Source organism: Aquarana catesbeiana, linkage group LG12, assembly GCF_042186555.1.
Source record: "Aquarana catesbeiana isolate 2022-GZ linkage group LG12, ASM4218655v1, whole genome shotgun sequence".
In the NCBI taxonomy this organism is placed as follows: domain Eukaryota; kingdom Metazoa; phylum Chordata; class Amphibia; order Anura; family Ranidae; genus Aquarana; species Aquarana catesbeiana.
The window spans coordinates 73769008-73789047 of NC_133335.1; the positions used below are offsets into that span (position 1 = coordinate 73769008).

The following is a 20040-nucleotide window of genomic DNA, read 5'->3' on the forward strand; positions in this document are numbered from 1 at the left end:
TGAAGCCTTTGATACTGTTGACGACCCGCTCCTTCTCAATAAACTACATTCCCTTGGGCTCAAATCCAATCGTTGTCAAAAGTTTGTAGAATTCACCTCCGTAACATCTCTAAAATTCGCCCCTTTCTAACCAGTTGCCGACCGCCGCACGCCGATGTACATCAGCACAATGGCACGGGCAGGCATAAGGGCTTACCTGTACGTCCCAGCCTGCCCGCGGGCGGGGGTCCGATCAAACCCCCCCCCGGCGCCTGAGGCAGTCGGATTACCGGCAGGAGCGATCCGAGGTGAGGGGGAGGCCACTGATTCATGGCCACCCCCTCACGATCGCTCCTGGCGAATGGAATGCGGAGGTCAGATTACCGTCAAGAGCGATCCGAGATGAGGGGGAGGCCACTGATTCATGGCCACCTCCTCACGATCGCTCCTGGCGAATGGAATGCTTCCAGTGATGTGGTGATGTCATCGATCCTCGTGAAGCCTTTTCGTTCCGGCTTCCGAGGAGAGAAGACATCAAGTAAGTCTGCACCAACACAACACTTACAGTAGAACACTCTAGGCACACTTTTCACCCCCGATCACCCCCCTGTACCCCCTGTCACAGTGACACCAATAGCAGTTTCTTTTTTTCTGATTATTGCATTGGTGTCATTTTGTGACAGTTATAAGTGGTAGGGCAGTTAGTGTTAGGCCCCTTTAGGTCTAGGGTACCCCCCTAACCCCCCCTAATAAAGTTTTAACCCCTTGATCACCCCCGTCGCCAGTGTCATTAAGTGATCGTTTTTCTGATCGCTGTATTAGTGTCACAGATGACGCTAGTTAGGGAGGTAAGTATTTAGGTTCGCCGTCTCCGTTTTATAGTGTCAGGGACCCCGATATACTACCTAGTAAAGGTTTTAACCCCCTGATTGCCCCCTAGTTAACCCTTTCACCAGTGTTCACCGTGTAAGTGTTACGGGTGACGCTGGTTAGTTAGTTTATTTTTTATAGTGTCAGGGCACCCGCCGTTTATTACCTAATAAAGGTTTAACCCCCTAATCGCCCGGCGGGTGATATAAGTTAGGTTTTAGGGTCAGATAGGGTCTGCGTCGCCCCAGGCAACGTCAGGTTAGTGCCAGTACTGCTAACACCCAGGCACGCAGCATACACCTCCCTTAGTTGTATAGTATCTGAACGGATCAATATCTGATCCGATCAGATCTATACTAGCGTCCCCAGCAGTTTAGAGTTTCCAAAAACGCAGTATTAGCAGGATCAGCTCAGATACCTGCTAGCACCTGCGTTTTGCCCCTCCACCCAGCCCAGCCCACCCAAGTGCAGTATCGATCGATCACTGTCACTTACAAAACACTAAACACACATAACTGCAGCATTTGCAGCGTCAGGCCTGATCCCTGCAATCGCTAACAGTTTTTTGGTAGCGTTTTTTGCCTGTGGGTCTCACTAGTGTACCACTAAATTTAGAGCCCAAAATGGCAAATCGAAGGTACACTAGTGAAGAGGCCTATACGTTTCTGAGCATGACAGATAGTGAAGAGGAAGTCACTCATCTGTCAGATTCAGGCTCAGAATACGAACCTGTAGACAGTAGCGGCTCCATGACAGATAGCTCTAACGACGGAGTTGTGGTCCCTGCCAAGGTCAGGCGTACCAGACCCCAATCTTCTTCTGCTGTTGAGGTGCAAGAACCGCAGGGCTCTCGTATGGAGCAGAGAAGTACTTGCTCCGCTATTCCTTCTGGTGAACTGGCAAGCACCAGCGGCCTAGTACACCCTGGAGCACTGCAGTAACACTTGGTGACGTGGCAAGTCCCATAAGTGCAGTTCAAGCTGACGAGGTGGCAAGCACAAGTAGTGTCCCACTGCCACCAAGAAGACGAACACAGGCCCGTCGTGCCCATAGTGCCCTTCCTGCTGCATTCGCCAATCCTAATTGGGAACCCACCACTTGCGCAGCACCCGTACTTTCCCCATTCACTGGCCAACCCGGTATTCATGTGGAAACAGTTGATTTTACGTCACTTGATTTTTATCCGCTGTTTTTCACCGAAGATCTCTATAGATCTATTGTCAAGTTGTCTGCGTGGATGAGTCCCTGATTAAGTTTTCTGGCCGAATGTCATTCAAACAGTACCCTCCCAGCAAGCGTGCCAGATATGGGGTCAAGATGTAAAAGCTCTGTGACAGGGCCACAGGCTATACATGTAGTTTTATGGTTTATGAGGGAAGAGATAGTCACATAGAGCCGACAAACTGTCCTGACCACATAGGAAGCGCTGGCAAGATTGTACGGGACTTGGTGTCACCCTTATTCGGAAAGAGGTACCATTTGTATGTGGACAATTATTACACGAGCGTGCCACTTTTTAGTCACTTGTTTGATCATCAGATTGGAGTATGTGGCACCGTGCGATTTAATCGCCGGGACTTTCCCCAGCAGCTTGTAGATTCCCGTCTTAGGCTGGGGGAGAGAGCCTGCTTGAAGTGTAATAACTTGCTCGCTATGAAGTGGAGGGATAATAAGAATGTTTTCGTTCTTACCTCCCTTAATGCAGACACGACTGTCCAAATTACTACGGCGACTGGTGTTGTGGAGAAACCCCTCTGTGTCCACGAATATAACCAAAATATGGGAGGGGTGGACCTCAACGACCAGTTGTTGGCACCGTACCTAGTTGCCCGTAAGGCCAGATGCTGGTATAAAAAAGTGTCTGTATACTTATTTCAATTGGCTTTGCTGAACGCTCATGTGCTATACAGAGCTTCCGGACGGACTGGATCCTTCCTTAAATTCCAGGAAGAGATCGTCAGGGCCCTTCTGTTTCCAGATGGTGCTCCACCTCACCTTCCCCAACCAAATGCAGTAAGCCGGCTGCATGAGAGACATTTTCCTTATGTCCTCCCGAGTACCCCTACCCAACGAGCCCCCCAAAGAAAATGTTGTGTCTGTAGAAAGCGCGGATATAGGCGTGACACCCACTATTATTGTCCCTCCTGTCCTGACAATCCTGGTCTTTGCATTGGTGAATGTTTTGAGCGCTACCATACACTAGTTGAGTTTTAGCGTAGGGTACAGCATTGCACAGACTAGGCACACTTTCACAGGGTCTCCCAAGATGCCATCGCATTTTGAGAGACCCGAACCTGGAACCAGTTATGCCCCGTATACACGGTCGGACATTGATCAGACATTCCGACAACAAAATCCTAGGTTTTTTTCCGACGGATGTTGGCTCAAACTTGTCTTGCATACACACGGTCACACAAAGTTGTCGGAAAATCCGATCATTCTGAACGCGGTGACGTAAAACACGTACATCGGGACTATAAACAGGGCAGTAGCCAATAGCTTTCATCTCTTTGTTTATTCTGAGCATGCATGGCACTTTGTGCGTTGAATTTGTGTACACACGATCGGAAATTCCGACGGATTTTGTTGTCGGAAAATTTTATAGCCTGCTCTCAAACTTTGTGTGTCGGAAAATCCGATGGAAAATGTGTGATGGAGCCTACACACGGTCGGGATTTCCGACAACAAGGTCCTATCACACATTTTGCGTCGGAAAATCATGTGTACGGGGCATTACAGTTACAAAAGTTACAGTTATAAAAAAATGTAAAAAAAAAAAAAAAAGTTAAAAAAAAAAAAAAATACACAAAAAAAATATATAATAAAAAAAACAAAAATAATTGTCGTTTTATTGTTATCTCTCCCTCTATTCTCTCTCTATCGTTCTGCTCTTTTTTACTGTATTCTATTCTGCAATGTTTTATTGTTATCATGTTTGCTTTTCAGGTATGTCATTTTTTTATACTTTACTGTTTATTGTGTTTTATTGTTAACCTTTTTTTGTTTTTAGGTACGCCATTCAGCTGCAGCGCGGATTATTTTATCTTGACAGCAACAGCGTTTGCTCCCACGATACATAAAGCCGTGACTCCAGCGCTGTCGGAGTTGATTTCACCACCACAGTTAAAAAAAAGAGCATATATGCCGAAGCATGGGGGCAGCAGGGGCGGAGGAGCGATTTGCTCCTAACTTTTGCGGGTGGATGCCCCCATGCTTCGGCATATATAAATGGTGAATGTATGCCCATCACTAGAAGTGGGTGGATGAAGGGAGGTAGTCTAATGGTGGGCATACCCACCGATCAATCTCTTTTTTTCGTGCAGCCCACAGGCTGCATGAAAAGAAAGATTACAATATATGCCCAACAATGACCAGCAACGTACTGGTATGTTGCTGGACTTTGAGTGGTTATACCAGAATGATGCCTGCAGGTTTAGGTATCATCTTGGTATCATTCTTTTCAGCCAGCGGTCGGCTTTCATGTAAAAGCAATCCTAGTGGCTAATTAGCCTCTAGACTGCTTTTACAAGCAGTGGGAGGGAATATTCCCCCCCCCCCCCCACACCGTCTTCCATGGTTTTCTCTGGCTCTCCTGTCCCAACAGGGAACCCGAGAATGCAGCCGGTGATTCGGCCAGCTGACCATAGAGCTGATCAGAGACCAGAATGGCTCCAATCATCTCTATGGCCTAAGAAACCGGAAGCTACGAGCATTTCATGACTTAGATTTCGCCAGATGTAAACAGCGCCATTGGGAAATTGGGAAAGCATTTTATCACACCGATCTTGGTGTGGTCAGATGCTTTGAGGGCAGAGGAGAGACCTAGGGTCTAATAGACCCCAATTTTTTCAAAAAAAGAGTACCTGTCACTACCTATTGCTATCATAGGGGATATTTACATCCCCTGAGATAACAGTAAAAATGATTAAAAAAAATGAAAGGAACAGTTTAAAAAAAAGCAAAAAAAAAAAAAAAGCATTAAAAAAAAAAGCACCCTTGTCCCCCCCTGCTCTCGCGCAAGCGTCTGTCTGGCGTCAAATGTAAACAGCAATTGCACCATGCATGTGAGGTATCACCGCGAAGGTCAGATTGAGGGAAGTAACTTTAACAGTAGACCTCCTCTGTAAATCTAAAATAGTAACCTGTAAAGGGTTTTAAAAATGTATGTAGTTTGTCGCCACTGCGCGTTTGTGCGCAATTTTAAAGCATGTCGTGTTTGGTACCAATGTACTCGGCCTAAGATTATCTTTTTTATTTCATCAAACATTTGGGCAATATAGTGTGTTTTAGTGCATTAAAATTTAAAAAAGTGTGTTTTTTCCCGAAAAATCGCTGCGCAAATACTGTGTGAAAAAAAATGAAACACCCACCATTTTAATCTGTAGGGCCTTTGCTTTAAAAAAATATATAATGTTTGGGGGTTCAAAGTAATTTTCTTGCAAAAAAAAATGTTTTCATGTAAACAAAAAGTGTCAGAAAGGGCTTTGTCTTCAAGTGGTTAGGAGAGTGGGTGATGTGTGACATAAGCTTCTAAATGTTGTGCATAAAATGCCAGGGCAGTTCAACTCCCCCCCAAATGTCCCCATTTTGGAAACTAGACACCCCAAGCTATTTGCTGAGAGGCATGTCGAGTCCATGGAATATTTTATATTGTGACACAAGTTGCAGGAAAAAGACAACATTTTTTTTTTTTTTTTTTGCACATAATTGTCACTAAATGATATATTGCTCAAACATGCCATGGGAATATGTGAAATTACACCCCAAAATACATTCTGTTGCTTCTCCTGAGTACGGGGATACCACATGTGTGAGACTTTTTGGGAGCCTAGCCGTTTACAGGACCCCCGAAAACCAAGCACCGCCTTTAGGGTTTCTAAGGATGTAAATTTTTTATTTCACCCCTCACTGCCTATCACAGTTTCGGAGGACATGGAATGCCCAGGTGGCACAACCCCCCCCCCCCAAATGACTCCATTTTGGAAAGTAGACATCCCAAGCTATTTGCTGAGAGGTATGGTGAGTATTTTTCAGACCTTGCTTTTTGTCACAAAGTTTTGAAAATTGAAAAAAAAAATACATTTTTCTTTTCTTTCTTCATTTTCAAAAACAAAAATGAGAGCTGCAAAATACTCACCCTCTCAGCAAATAGCTTGGGTGTCTACTTTCCAAGATGGGGTCATTTGGGGGGGGGGGGTTGTGCTATCTTAGCATTTTATGGTCTTCAAAACTGTGATAGGTAGTGAGGAGTAAAATAAAAAATTTACGCCCTTAGAAATCCTGAAGGCGGTGCTTGGTTTTCGGGGCCCCGTACGCGGCTAGGTTCCCAAGAAGTCCCACACATGTGGTATCCCCATACTCAGGAGAAGCAGCAGAATGTATTTTGGGGTGCAATTCCACATATGCCCATGGCATGTTTGAGCAATATATCATTTAGTGACAACTTTGTGCAAAAAAAAAAAAAAGTTTGTAATTTTCCCGCAACTTGTGGCAAAATATAAAATATTCCATGGACTCAACATGCCTCTCAGCAAATAGCTTGGGGTGTCTACTTTCCAGAATGGGGTCATTTGGGGGGGGGGGTTTGTGCGATCTTGGCATTTTATGGCCTTCAAAACTGTGATAGGTAGTGAGGAGTGAAATCAAAAATTTACGCCCTTAGAAATCCTGAAGGCGGTGATTGGTTTTCGGGGGCCCCGTACGCGGCTAGGCTCCCAAAAAGTCCAACACATATGGTATTCCTGTACCCAGAAGAAGCAGCAAAATGTATTTTGGGGTGCAATTCCACATATAACCATGGCATGTGTGAGCAATATATCATTTAGTGACAACTTTTTGTAAAAAAATTTTTTGTCATTATTCAATCACTTGGGAAAAAAAAAATATTCAATGGGCTCAACATGCCTCTCAGCAATTTCCTTGGGGTGTCTACTTTCCAAAATGGGGTCATTTGGGGGGGGGGGGTTTGTACTGCCCTGCCATTTTAGCACCTTAAGAAATGAGATAGGCCGTCATAAACTAAAAGCTGTGTAAATTCCAGAAAATGTACCCTAGTTTGTAGACGCTATAACTTTTGCGCAAACCAATAAATATAAGCTTATTGACTTTTTTTACCCAAGACATGTGGCTGAATACATTTTGGCCTACATGTATGACTAAAATTGAGTTTATTGGATTTTGTTTTATAACAAAATGTAGAAAATATCATTTTTTTTCAAAATTTTCGGTCTTTTTCCGTTTATAGTGCAAAAAATAAAAACCGCAGAGGTGATCAAATACCATCAAAAGAAAGCTCTATTTGTGGGAAAAAAAGGACGAAAATTTTGTTTGGGTACAACATTGCATGACCGCGCAATTAGCAGTTAAAGCGACGCAGTGCCAAATTGTAAAAAGAGCTCTGGTCAGCAAGGGGGTAAAACCTTCTGGGGCTGAAGTGGTTAACAAATGAAACCACCAAGCTCCTCATTCATTCCCTTGTTATCGCTCGCCTTGACTATTGCAACTCCCTTCTCATTGGCCTACCTCTCCATAGGCTATCCCCTCTTCAATCTATCATGAATGCTGCTGCCAGACTTATCTACCTTACCTACAGCTCAGGGTCTGCCAACCCTCTCCTCCAATCCCTACACTGGCTCCCAATCACCCAGCGAATTAAATTCAAAATACTAACCACAACATACAAAGCCATTCACAACTCTGCCCCGAGCTACATCACCAATCTTACCTCCAAATATCACCCAGATCGTCCTCTCCGCTCTTCTCAAGACCTTTTGCTCTCAAACTCTCTCGTCTCCTCCTCTCATGCTCGTCTCCAGGATTTCTCCAGAGCCACTCCCATCCTCTGGAACTCGCTACCTCAACCTGTCTGGCTATCCACTACTCTTGCTACCTTCAGGCGATCCCTGAAAACTCATCTCTTCAGGAAAGCCTATCATGTCTCCAACTAATCTCCTACCACTTCCAACAGCTCATTCCCCACAGTTACAACCTTTTGGACCACCTGCCCCACCCTATTAGATTGTAAGCTCTTCTGAGCAGGGCCCTCTTAATCCTCTTGTATTTTATTGTATTATAACTGTATTGTCTCCCTTTTATATTATAAAGCGCTGCGTAAACTGTTGGCGCTATATAAATCCTGTATAATAATAATAATAATAATTTTTAGTATTACTTTAAGAATTTTCCAACCCTGGAGAAAGCTGCAATGCTCTGGATCCCTTTCCATATTTAGTGGCTCTGTGAGGAATACTCTCTCTTTGGATATTGCCATTTGTCCATCTTTGATATCCTTTTTATACTTGTGTGCAGATGATATTTGGTTGTTTTTAAACTTCTACATACTGTAATTACAGTAGAGTTACAATTAAAAGAAAAATAGATAAAGGTTGTTTATCACCTTAAATTTTCCTATTCTGTAGTTGAAGTTAAAATAAACTCAACACCACCGGGTGGTGTGGGCATCTATATGGAAAGGGAGAATAGAAGACATACTATTTTTGCTTGAGACTTACCTATTCAGGTAGACTTGTCCCATTTTTGGGTTGGTCCCCATTGTAAGATCTGGAAGGTGGGAGAGGTTTTTTTTTAGCTCGCCAAAATAAGAAGATATTTTGGGATTCCAGAGATCCACATTTTCAGATTCTCAATAGGTATGTTTTATTATTTTGTAAAAAAAAGTTTTTACTGTGGATGGTAACGTATATAAGGTTTATCAAATTGTAAATCCACCTAATTTTCTGTACTAGTTTTTTAAAAACGGTGTGATTTTTTCCAAAACACAGCTATAATACCTACAGTATATCATCAAATATATGTACTATTATTAGTTTATTGGCATGTGTTCCCTATCCATGGATCTTTCTAACAAGCAGAGCCATCTAAGAATCCGTAAAGGATAGTTTTTTTTTTTTTTAGCTAGTAAGGTGGTATCAGGGTGCCAATTCAATATGGATTGCCATGCAATGTCCCACAAGCAGTTTTGTGTGTTACCGTGTGTTGGAGTAACGCATAGTAAAACATGCACTACGGCAACACCCAAGTAAATTTAGCATACGTGAATGTCTAGCTATTATTCAGTTTCTGTGCTTGTAACTCTCCATGCACACCATCTCTATATAATCTGTGTCTTATGTCCATAAACCTCTAATGTAATAAATAATAGTTTGTTATCTAACCAGTGGAGAAAAAATATCTAGTACTAGTTGATTATGTTTCCTTTTTAACAAGTGCCCTCTGCAACCTTTCCATTAACACTCTTACCTGCTCGTTTACATTAGCCCAATTACCGCAAATAATACTTAACCTTTTGAGGTAGATTGAGTTACCTGGCCCTAATGAAGCAAGAATAATGAGTTTTCTTTCGTTTATAGCCAGCATGTTCCTGGGCAACCAATGGGACGAACCCACTGAGTATATAAAGTTTTGCTCCTCAATAGGTGGGCCAAAAGAATAGGACATCTCTAAAGGTAAGTACTTGGTGTCCTTGTTATTTATATGTGTTAACTACTCCATGACTGGCAAAAATGGCAGATCTTGGCATGAACCACTTTCTAAATTGAACACCATGCATTTTCACATGAAAAAACTCTTTCATTTCTTAGACCACTAAATGTATCTGTTTGTAATTTCGTACAGTAAACTTTTCATAACAAAACACTTTATTGTTATGCTGTAGTCCACTAAGACAGAAGATTCATTTAGATACCCTAACTGTGTCCCCAGAAATAAGTATGCAATGTTGGCAGCTATGATATAACATAATACAGTATAATATATTAATATTCATATACTTATTTTGTGTTTATTCCTAGCTGTACAAGATGGATCTATCTATTAATTTTAGAAACTTAAATGCTTAGATACTCTTAAAATGAGGAAAATGTAATTTTTTTTTTAATTAATTGGTTACACTACACCCCCAGGCAGATAACATTTAAGAATATATAAGGAATCTTACACATAAGTTGGGGGATACTATCAATTAGTATAGAGCTAGATGCATGTCATGGATGCCATGATATTTTCAAATTCTTGGGGGAGGCATATCCACAAAGGCATTTAACAAGATGGTAGGTGATCAAAGTAGTCAATCTGTTTTAGGGGTATAACACCTAAAATGGATGCAAACCTTACCAGTAGCAAATCTTTTTGGACCCCTACCATTTTTTCCATTTTTTTTATTTAAACTAGGGTTCCTCCAGATGTTGCCAGGGGTTCCTTGAACAATGAGCAATTTCTGCCTCTAAGATAAATTCCCACTGACACCATTGATCTTTCTTAAGCTATCTGTAAGGGGGTAATTCTTCATAATGTTCACAAGTGTAAGTAGCATTCTTCCCACTTACCATACTGTTGTATTATGAGTTGTAGATACAGTAATTTTACAGTCATTTCTGGTCATCCCCCACAGCTATTACCTTTTGTTCCACTTGACCCTCCCTTCTAGATTGTAAGCTCTAACGAACTGATTCTGATTCCTCCTGTATTGAATTGTATTGTAACTGTACTGTCTGCCCTCATGTTGTAAAGCACTGCACAAACTGTTAATAATATTAATAATAATAATAATAATTTTAGCAGGGATTCCCTGAGACCAGAAATTTTTTTACAAGGAGGGGCTCCTCTATGTTGAAAAGTTTGAGAAACGCAGAGCTAAAACATTTTTTCAAAAAAAGCAATATCAATATGCAGCTTCAGAAACCTTCCCGTTTCTTGTACAAGAACACAGCCACGGCAGCAGGTCACATGAGCGCTGTCAGATAGTGATAGCCAAGCAGAACCATTGATTATGCCTCAGATTCCATCCCCAGTTAGAGAGCACAGCAAGCAGTATAAAATAGATGAGCTTTTAGTAATGGGGTTAAGCCTGTTTGGAAAATACATTTTGGAGCATTGCATCTCTCAACAAAATAATAGTTGCCCAATTACTCTAAATCAGGGGTCTCAAACTGGCCGCCCTCCAGCTGCTGCAGAACTACTACCAGTTTGAGACTCCTGCTCTAAAATCTATACATTCTTTATTCTAACAACAAATAGAAAGGGAAGAGGGATAAAAAAACTAGTAAAATATTACTGCTTTTTAGTGAAAAGGTTAGAAAATGCAAGGCGAAATCCAAATGGCTGCAGTAAGCTACAAAGTCCTATTTTGTAACACTAATGTGCACTGGGTATAGCTGGTTTATAGCTTGAAAAGACTGATTGTTTTAAGTGACTATAAAGCTTCTTTTTTAAACAATAAACATGTCATACTTACCTGTACTGTGCAATGGATTCTCCACTTCTGGGGTCTCCCGCCGGTGCTCCTGGTTCCTCCTCTTCGGTGAGTGTTCCCGCTGCTGCCTCTCTGTCCTGTGAGGAGAGGGAGCGGAGAGAGCCACAGCACTGGATTGAGATCCAGCTCAGCAAAGTATAAGAGGGGGGGGGGAAACCTAATAACAGAAGGATTTTTACCCTACTGCAGAGAATGCATTAAGGTAAAAACCTTAAACCTTTAGAATCACTTTAAGATACTCCATTTAATGAAAACACTTCGCCCGATAGTGTTTATATCCTTTTTCCCATAGATGCCTGTGTTGCAGTTCATAGGCGCAACTACAAACTCTGTAGAGATGAATAGGAGATCCCAAACCTGTACAGAATATTTAGTATGAAAGTACCCCTGCACTTCAAAGAGTCACGTCACCTAAAATTCATATTTCAGTTTTTACTAGTTGCTACAGAGTTAAGCTACCAACGTCTTACATTTGTCACACACTCCGGTAACAAGATCTCTGCAATTCCAGTAGGAACACATGCCACAGAAGGAGCGCAGCAGAGGGCCAGGCAGGGTAAAGCAGGTCTCCGTTATATCTGAGGTCAGTCTTTGGGTATAGTAGATAGATTGGTTGTGGAGGGAACCCATACAGAGTTTTTAGTATAAAAGTAAACATGCACATTAAAAAGGTCCAACAGGCTTATTCAGTAGAGTTGGCCAAAAAATCAATCAGATTGATTTGAATTGCTTATAAAGGAGAACACATTTGACACCGTAGAGATATGCTCCCTGTGCTCTAGCACTGAATAAGTTCACAGATGTCTGTGCTTAACTCTACTGATCCCCTAAGACCAATACTACTTTAAGAAAATAGGCTGAAGAAGAAAGATGATCAATAGGAAAACATTTAAATTTGGTAACCCAATTATATAAAATGCTTTGAAGCATAAGAAACAAGCTCATCTTTACCAATTAATATATAAAAGAAGGTAAATTCGTTCCCTCTTCTTTTTTTTCTTTTTTATTATTACTTTTGTTTTTTTTTACAGCTGACAAAAAAAGAAAATGATTCCAAAATATTTTGCCCTCTTCTTCACTATATTAGTCATCAATACTGCAAAAGGGGAAGAAACTAATATAAGGTAACAGAGAAGTTCTAATTCCATTGTACAATTATTAAACATGATGGTCTAATTTAATTGTAACGACTGGTTGTATGTATTACTTGTAACAACCAATGAAAGTCTTGCTTTCATTGTACTACTGTACTAGAAAAATTACTTAATTCAAATGGTTCCTAGAGAAAAAGGGGAAGGTAAATAAATGGATCCATAGATAGTGCAAGTGATCTGGCAAACTTAATTTGAAGTATACTGGTCATGTTTGGACAACATATAGGCAATAATGAACTTCCACCATTCGTTGAATATTTTCTTGGATACTAAATACATGGAATGGGATATCTGTTGTAAAATAATCACATCTGCCTGTATGTAGGGACATAATATGAGCAATTACATGTCTGCCACCCTTGGTTTGGCTATCTGAATCCAAGACCAAATCAGACTGGACAAACAGATTAGGAATTTAAAAAATAATTTTACTTAAGAATAAATAATAAAGCATTTTGTGTTTGATGTGAAGGCTATTAGCACCACAACATTAGGAAGAGCAGAACATTTTTCAGCTTACAGTGTATATTTGCCCCATTCCTCAAGCACCCTAAACAGGTTATGTTTTCAGGATTTTCCTAATCTTGTCCAGGTGATCTAACCTATACCCCTGGATCAGAAATGCTCCTGTAGGAAATCCTTAGTGTAGGAAGAATAGAGTAAATTATACAATAATAATTTGGTGTCAGCCATTTATTGGCCACATGCAGGACATTTAAAAGTCTAGAATAGTGATGGCACGGTGTGTTGAGAAAGAGGTGTAACATTCACATACGTAAACGGTCACAAGTATCACCATCAGGCTAATTCAACTGGTCAGATAATATCCAAAATACAGTAGCTGAGAGCAACCAAACCATATCTTAACTAACTTACATAAAGTACTCTGAGATTTTACTGGCTTCTCTGGTCATTACACTTTGCTTATCATGTTGTTGTTTTCCATGGCTTAGTCAACAGACCTTGATACTTAAAATTAGCATTAAAACACATTTGTTAATAATATCATATTAAAAGCATAATTTAATTATATAGATTTAATAATGATTATTGCATTCATGTAATAAGTATTTAGGCAACATTGTGCCCATTCACATTTGTATATTAGCAGCAGAAAAAGTCAACATAATAAATGTCTTTATGCCCTGTATGACTCAAAAGCCAGTGGATGGGGGCTCTATTCCTATTCAAATGATATAAGTATATTCATCTATCAGAGGTGCAGCTTAAATGTACCAAAAGCAAAAAAAAAAAAAAAGGGTCAACTAATTTAATTGGGCGCATTACATTTTTATTTACCTTTTAAGATGATTATGTCCCTTTCTCTATCCCTTTTCAGATCCCCAGCAAGCAGTGAGGATGCTCAGCCCATGCAGAGACGTTACTCAGAAGCCACCCTTGCCAGTGACTATAGCAGATCAGTCGATAACATGCTCAAAAAGAACTTTGTAGACTGGTTGCTGGGCAGAAGAGAGAAGAAAAGCCAGTATGTTAAGTACAAATCATTTGAGCACAATGTCTATAATATACCACATGAGTTTAAATTTATAAACACAAAAATATCTATATAAAAAAGTACAAAATATAATTTTTCTGGTCTAAACATTAATTATAAGTAAGGAAGGGGTGTGCTGGGATATACCCTGCTGTTGCTGGACTTTATTGGCATGGCATGAGACCAAACACACATTTGAATAAAAGAATGTCTAATTTTATTTATATTTTAAAATTTCAAGGGGAATTAAAAAAAAAAATTCTGTTGTATTCTATTGTGAACACATCAGAGCAAAGTAATGCAATATGATACACAAAACAGCTTATAACACCTTCTAGTGTACATATATCACATACTTGAGGTGTATTAAGTAATCATATCCTCCAAGGGTCAACGCATTTCGCTGGATTGCGTAGCTTCTTCAGAACCTATTAAGCCTTTTGAAATAAAAACCATCTTACCCCACACTTCTGGCTGATTCCTAGCATTGGTAGGATGCCAAGAATGAAGAATGGTGCAGAAATTTCATAACCAGTGGCTACCCAATAGACGAACAGAAAAGACACCATACCCTGAAGAGGCATGGAGAGAAGACTAGGAAGTAACTCTGCCACAATGTGCAAGAGTCCCCAAAACTGGAGTTTAGCTCCACTTTAAAAAGTAATTTATCTGATGGAGGATAGAAAGGATATAGAAACCCCCAAAGCCAAGGGCCAGGTGACATTGGCGAACAGGCCCTTGGAGGGGTCAGCTCTGGAGAGGACATGAACAGGAGTTATGTCAAGAATATGAAATACCAGGCAATGTTTTTTTTATTGTAAATGTTGTAGTTCTGCTTTTAAGTATTTTTGTTCATGATGTACTAGTAGGCACCCCAAAATGTGAAGTTAAAGGCAAATTATATGATTGTAGACATTATAAAAAGTCAGAATAGGCATTCACATCTGACCGTCTCTTACAGCTGAGACAATTTTTGGTAACATGGAATATTTAGAACAAGTGTGTAATTTTTTCCTTCTTGGGATTTCAGATTCTAGCTTAATTGACACTGAAGAAATACACTATTTTATATTTTGCGATAACAAAGATAGAAACCCCTTCTCCAATATTCGTCTTACAGCTGAATTTCACCTAGAGAAGCAATAACTCTTACAATTGTTTCTTGTGTAGAAATATTTTGGATACCACCAAGAGGCAAGCTGAATTCCAGCTTCCTGATCTCAACATGATCAGAGACACAATGGACCAATTTGAAGTGAACAAGGACTTCACAACATGGCTACAGAATCAGAATCAACTAAATAGGTAATTCTGAAAAATATATTAAGACATTTGTAAACATGCTGTAGGAACACCACAAAATCACTATTATCCATGATGTGATCATTCAGAATGAAGGTGTTATGTTCTCAATGGGGCTGATCTACTAAAACTGGAGAGTACAAAATTTGGTTCAGCGGTGCATAGTAGCCAATCAGCTTCTAAGTTCAGCTTCTTCAATTAAGCTTTGACAAATAAAAATTGGAAACTGAACGGTTTCTATGCAGAGCTGCGCCAAATTTTGCACTCTCTAGTTTCAGTAAATCAACCTCCTTATGTTCTAAAAATGTTGAAATACTTCACTTATACTGGTCAGGATTCCCAGAGTTCCCAGATAGGGTATAAGTTGGTTACAGTTTGACCAGTAAGTTTATAGGTGATACTGGCAAATACGGTTGGAAATGATTGGAAAAATCTACCCCAATGTTGAATACTCCCTTAAGGGTCGGTTCACACTAGGACGACTTGGGATCCGACTTGTAAGTCCTCAAGTCGCCCCAAGTCGCCCCAAGAAGAGATTTGCATTACAGTGAATGAGAGCGTCTTAATTTACACTACTGAAGTCGCTCCGACTTCAGAAAAGGTTCCTGTACTACTTCGATCCGACTTCTAGGCGACCTGTACTCATAGAAATCAATGGAAGTCGCCTCCAAGTCGGATCTCTATCTATAGTAAAGCGACTTCACAGGAAGTAGTAAAAAAAAAGTCACCACTACACATGCCTCCCCCTCCCTCCCTCCTGTGCTCTGATTGGCCACATGCAAATTCTGGGGGCCTGGGGGAGACTTGAAGTCATGTTATAAGTCGCTCAAAGTCTCGTTGAAGTCGCGTTGCAAAGTCGTGTCGAAGTCGCGTTGCCCCTGTGTGAATCGAGGCTTAGTGAAGGAAAGGAAAAGGGAATAAATATTTTCTCTTGCATTCTAGTTCAGGTGTTAATATTTCACAAGGTTCTTCATGCTAAAATATTATTTTATACAAGCTTATGTTATTTATCTACATATATGTATAAACACATGAAAAGTTACCTAAGAAATTACAGGAATGTAGAGTGGTGTGTATAAGATAAAATCTTAGCTTTATTGAGGACTCTCAACAAGGAAATGCCTGGGAAATCCCCAGTCCAACTCTTCTCTTAGCAAACACTTCTTTATCCATATTAAATTGTTGTCTGTCTAATGTATTTAATAATCACCTTATAGCTCTGTAAGATGATATAATGTATCCAGACTGGAGCAAAAAAAATCAGTTTAGAAACCTTTAAATTTCTGTTATGATGGGATAGAGCAAAAGGGATGAAAATAGCACTTCACTGAAGCACAGCAGAGCCTTCTCAAAAACAGAAGATATCTAAACGCAGTGGTCATCAACCCTGTCCTCAGGGCCCACTAACAGGCCAGGTTTGCAAGATAACTGAAACACATCACAGGTTATATCATTTGCTGCTCAGTGATTGCAGTATTCTAGTCTGCATCTCCCCAAGGTAATACATAAAACCTGGCCTGGTTAGTGGGCCCTGAGGACAGGGTTGATGACCACTGATCTAAAGTATAACAAATCCCCACAAAAGTGTTCATTCCTCATTTTGGACAGTGGAAGGAGCAATTCAAACTATTCCTTTGTAGCCCAAGTCATCTGTGCATCCAGGGCTATTGATTTATAGCACAGATACAGCCTTTTATAACAACATTTATTCCAAACAGCATATAACTGTTTATGGTTTGTTGGTCATCATCACAGTGCATGGAAAAAATAGCTTCTATGGAGTAGAGCTTGGAGCAATGAGAAAGTATAACCAGACAGGTTTTAATGGGATGAGCTAAAAGAAACCAAAAACTGAACTGGTGCAAAATTTGAAGAAAACCTGTATTAAGAAAAGCATGAAGGCCTGGCACTGATGATGTCCTTCAAAATAAGCAATGGCAGCAATTGACTGTGTCTGTACCATGCATTAATAGGAAAATATGTAGGATGCAGTAAAATGTAGCTGGTTATTAAAAACAGCATTGACTTAAAACAGTCCAGTTATTCTCCCAGATACCATTCTTTCTGCCAGTTTCCCTCCTGGTACGGTCTACTTTAAAATAAAACAGCTATATAAACAAAGACTTAACCACCCAATGCAACATGGGTCATCTATCAAAGACCAGCACCTGCCTTTATAGGTCCATGCAATCATTCTATTCTGCCTGTTTAATATCAAAGCAGCAATGGATAGGTAAAAGGGGAATCTTTTTTAATGCATTAACAACCTAAACCTACAACTCCATAGTTTTCAAGTGCATTAGCACAAACATTATATAAGGTCATCTAAAGATGGGTAAATTGAAACGTAATAAGGCTTTTCATCTACATTGTTAATCTAGAAGAATTTATGCACATAGTAGGGTGAAAAAAATCCTGATCCTATCAATGGTCTTCGGGGTAACAAGTCCAACACAGTGGCATATCAAAAGGGGTTACAGAGTTCATAGTTTTGACTGTGTTCCTATCGAGAGCGTATAAGACCTTCATTATGTTCTCAAATGCCCAGTAATAGTGTCTAAGGATTACCACCATGGATGGTCATTGCAAGGCCATGAGTTATGATGCCACTGCCCTGCAGTGACAATATACAGTAAAAAATAAAGCAAGATATTATTCACCTAATACATTTTTCCTTCAACTAACATAACCAGTTTCCATTCATACAAACCCTCTCAAACCCTTCTTGTAGATAAAGACCAAAACATCATATACTGTATATTATTCTCTAAAGACCCCCTCATTGTACAGTGTAAAACACTAAATGTCATGCAGCTTCTGTTCCATAGTTTATTAGGGACCTTGTAGAACCTCTTATTATTGTCTGTTAGGAAATCTGTAACAAAGCACATGGATGCAAGAGAACCCTGACACCAACTGCCCCTTCTGCTAGTGTGTCCCCGCTACAAGATATGGTCATAAAATGTGTACTCTTTTTATAAGTAAAACAATTACTATTTTATTAAATCTCTTATTGAAATCTCTTATTATAGTGTTAACTGTTTTGTATGATCAATTGCAGCTTCCATGATGATGCTAAAGTAAAAATATGCCAGGAGACCATAGATATACTCATGGCAATGGATTTGTGCAAAGCTAGGTACGTTTTATTCCTATAAATTTTCTAAATTAATCTACTGACTAAAACCAAAAACAGGTAAACAATAATTTGTATATAATTGGAAGTAGTTGGATAGTTTGTACTTTTATTAATTAAAGTGCATCTATAATCAACGTTTTTTGTTTGTTTTGGACAGAGTAGGGAATAGGCAAAAAAAAAAACCTTTCAAGCTTGTTTTGCTGTCCAATGGTCATACATCAGTGCAGCTAGATCCACTATGGCAGTGAAATCATTATCTAATATGAAGTGATAACGTTCAATGATCTCGAACAGTGGTCTCCAAACTGCGACCCAATGCTTACCTTTATCGGGCCCTTAGGGCACTATTCCTCCCACTGATAATGACCCACTATTCCTTCTACTGACACCAACAATGGGGCATAATTCCTGCCACTGACATCAACAGTGGGGAATTATTTCTCCCACTGACACCAACAATGGGGCACTATTCCTCCCACTGACACCAAAGCTGGGGTACTATTCTTCCTTCTAAAAACAGAGATGGGGCACTGTTTACTCCCACTGATGCCAGGACATTTTTCCCCTGCCACTGTCCACAGTCTGGTCCCCCTACAGTCTGAAGGACAATAAACTGGCCCTTTTTCTGGAAAGTTTGGAGACCCCTGATCTTAAACATGAAATTAGGCAGAAGGTTGCCTGGTAACCAAACCCATGAAAATGAAAAACTTTACAGCAGTAGCAGAGTCCCTTATATTGCGCGTCAACAGCATCAGTAGTCATTAATGTCACTCCTTAGTATTCAGTTGGCCAAGCTCAGACTCAAAGATGTTGCGATACTCTAGAGCCCACAATATTATTGTATGGAATCTCCGCACATGCTTCTGATGACTCCATTGTAATCTTCTCTAATTATAGTAATAAGCATAAAGCAAGGAGATCCTTGGATTGAATCCATGGTAAATTAGGGTGCTAATCATCTGGTGCGCAAATATTAGACCCATTATGGAGTCTCTTTAGTACACTTCTATGCTTGGATTTGGAGACAGCCGATGTGAGGATCTTATCAAAGTAATGCAGAAAGGCGATTTCTAAAACAATAATTATTCTTTTTATTCTTACAGGTTCTCATAATTGTTTATGACATCTTCTACATCAGACATCAGTATTTCTGACTTGATAGGCTGTGTTAATGTTTGAAGCCTTTACAGTGACAAGATTTATATATGTATGTAAACTGCAAACAATAAAATAAGTACATGAGTAAAAGTGCATTCTGTCCTGTTTCTGTAAAATATAGCATAAGGGGGAACAACACTACAAAATGTCACCTGGTAAGTGGTATAATGCAGTAACACGTTGCATTCCATAAGTACCAAACATCTACAAAGTCTTTGGTGGTCATTTTGTATAATTAGCCAAAATATGCTATGTTATATTAGCAGAGAAGCCAAAATACCAGAAGAGCAGTTTAACCAGAAATGCAGCAATATCATAGGTGCCATGTTACTAGACACTAAATTACGCTATTGAAATAGCTGTCTATTAGAAATTGCTAGCTACTAAGAATAAACTACCAGATGTATCCATAAATTGTCACTACTGCTGTGAATAAAAGTTGCAAAAACAATATGTGTCGTACTACCACAGCAGATAGTCTGCTGTTTGATATGTTTTAGTTGTATGGTCCACCATACCCATTTGTGTTTTGCAACTAGTTAATTTGGGCCTAGCTCTGCCACACTCAACCCCTGCAATGCTAGTGCAGCTTTTCTCAGCCAGGGTTCCTCTAGAGCAGCCTTTCACAATCTTTTCAACATGAAGGAACCCTTCAAATAACTTTCTGGTCTCA

The 20040-nt window shown here is 40.0% G+C and overlaps 1 protein-coding gene across 1 annotated transcript; it reads left to right on the plus strand.

Moving 5' to 3' along the window:
* Positions 1-9254: 9254 nt before the first annotated feature.
* Positions 9255-19460, plus strand: GIP (gastric inhibitory polypeptide). Its single transcript, XM_073607159.1, has 6 exons — positions 9255-9314; positions 12151-12243; positions 13613-13759; positions 14939-15073; positions 18132-18209; positions 19313-19460. Exons 2-6 carry the CDS (start codon positions 12167-12169, stop codon positions 19320-19322), a joined length of 447 nt encoding a protein of 148 aa, XP_073463260.1. The 5' UTR covers positions 9255-9314; positions 12151-12166; the 3' UTR covers positions 19323-19460.
* Positions 19461-20040: the final 580 nt, after the last annotated feature.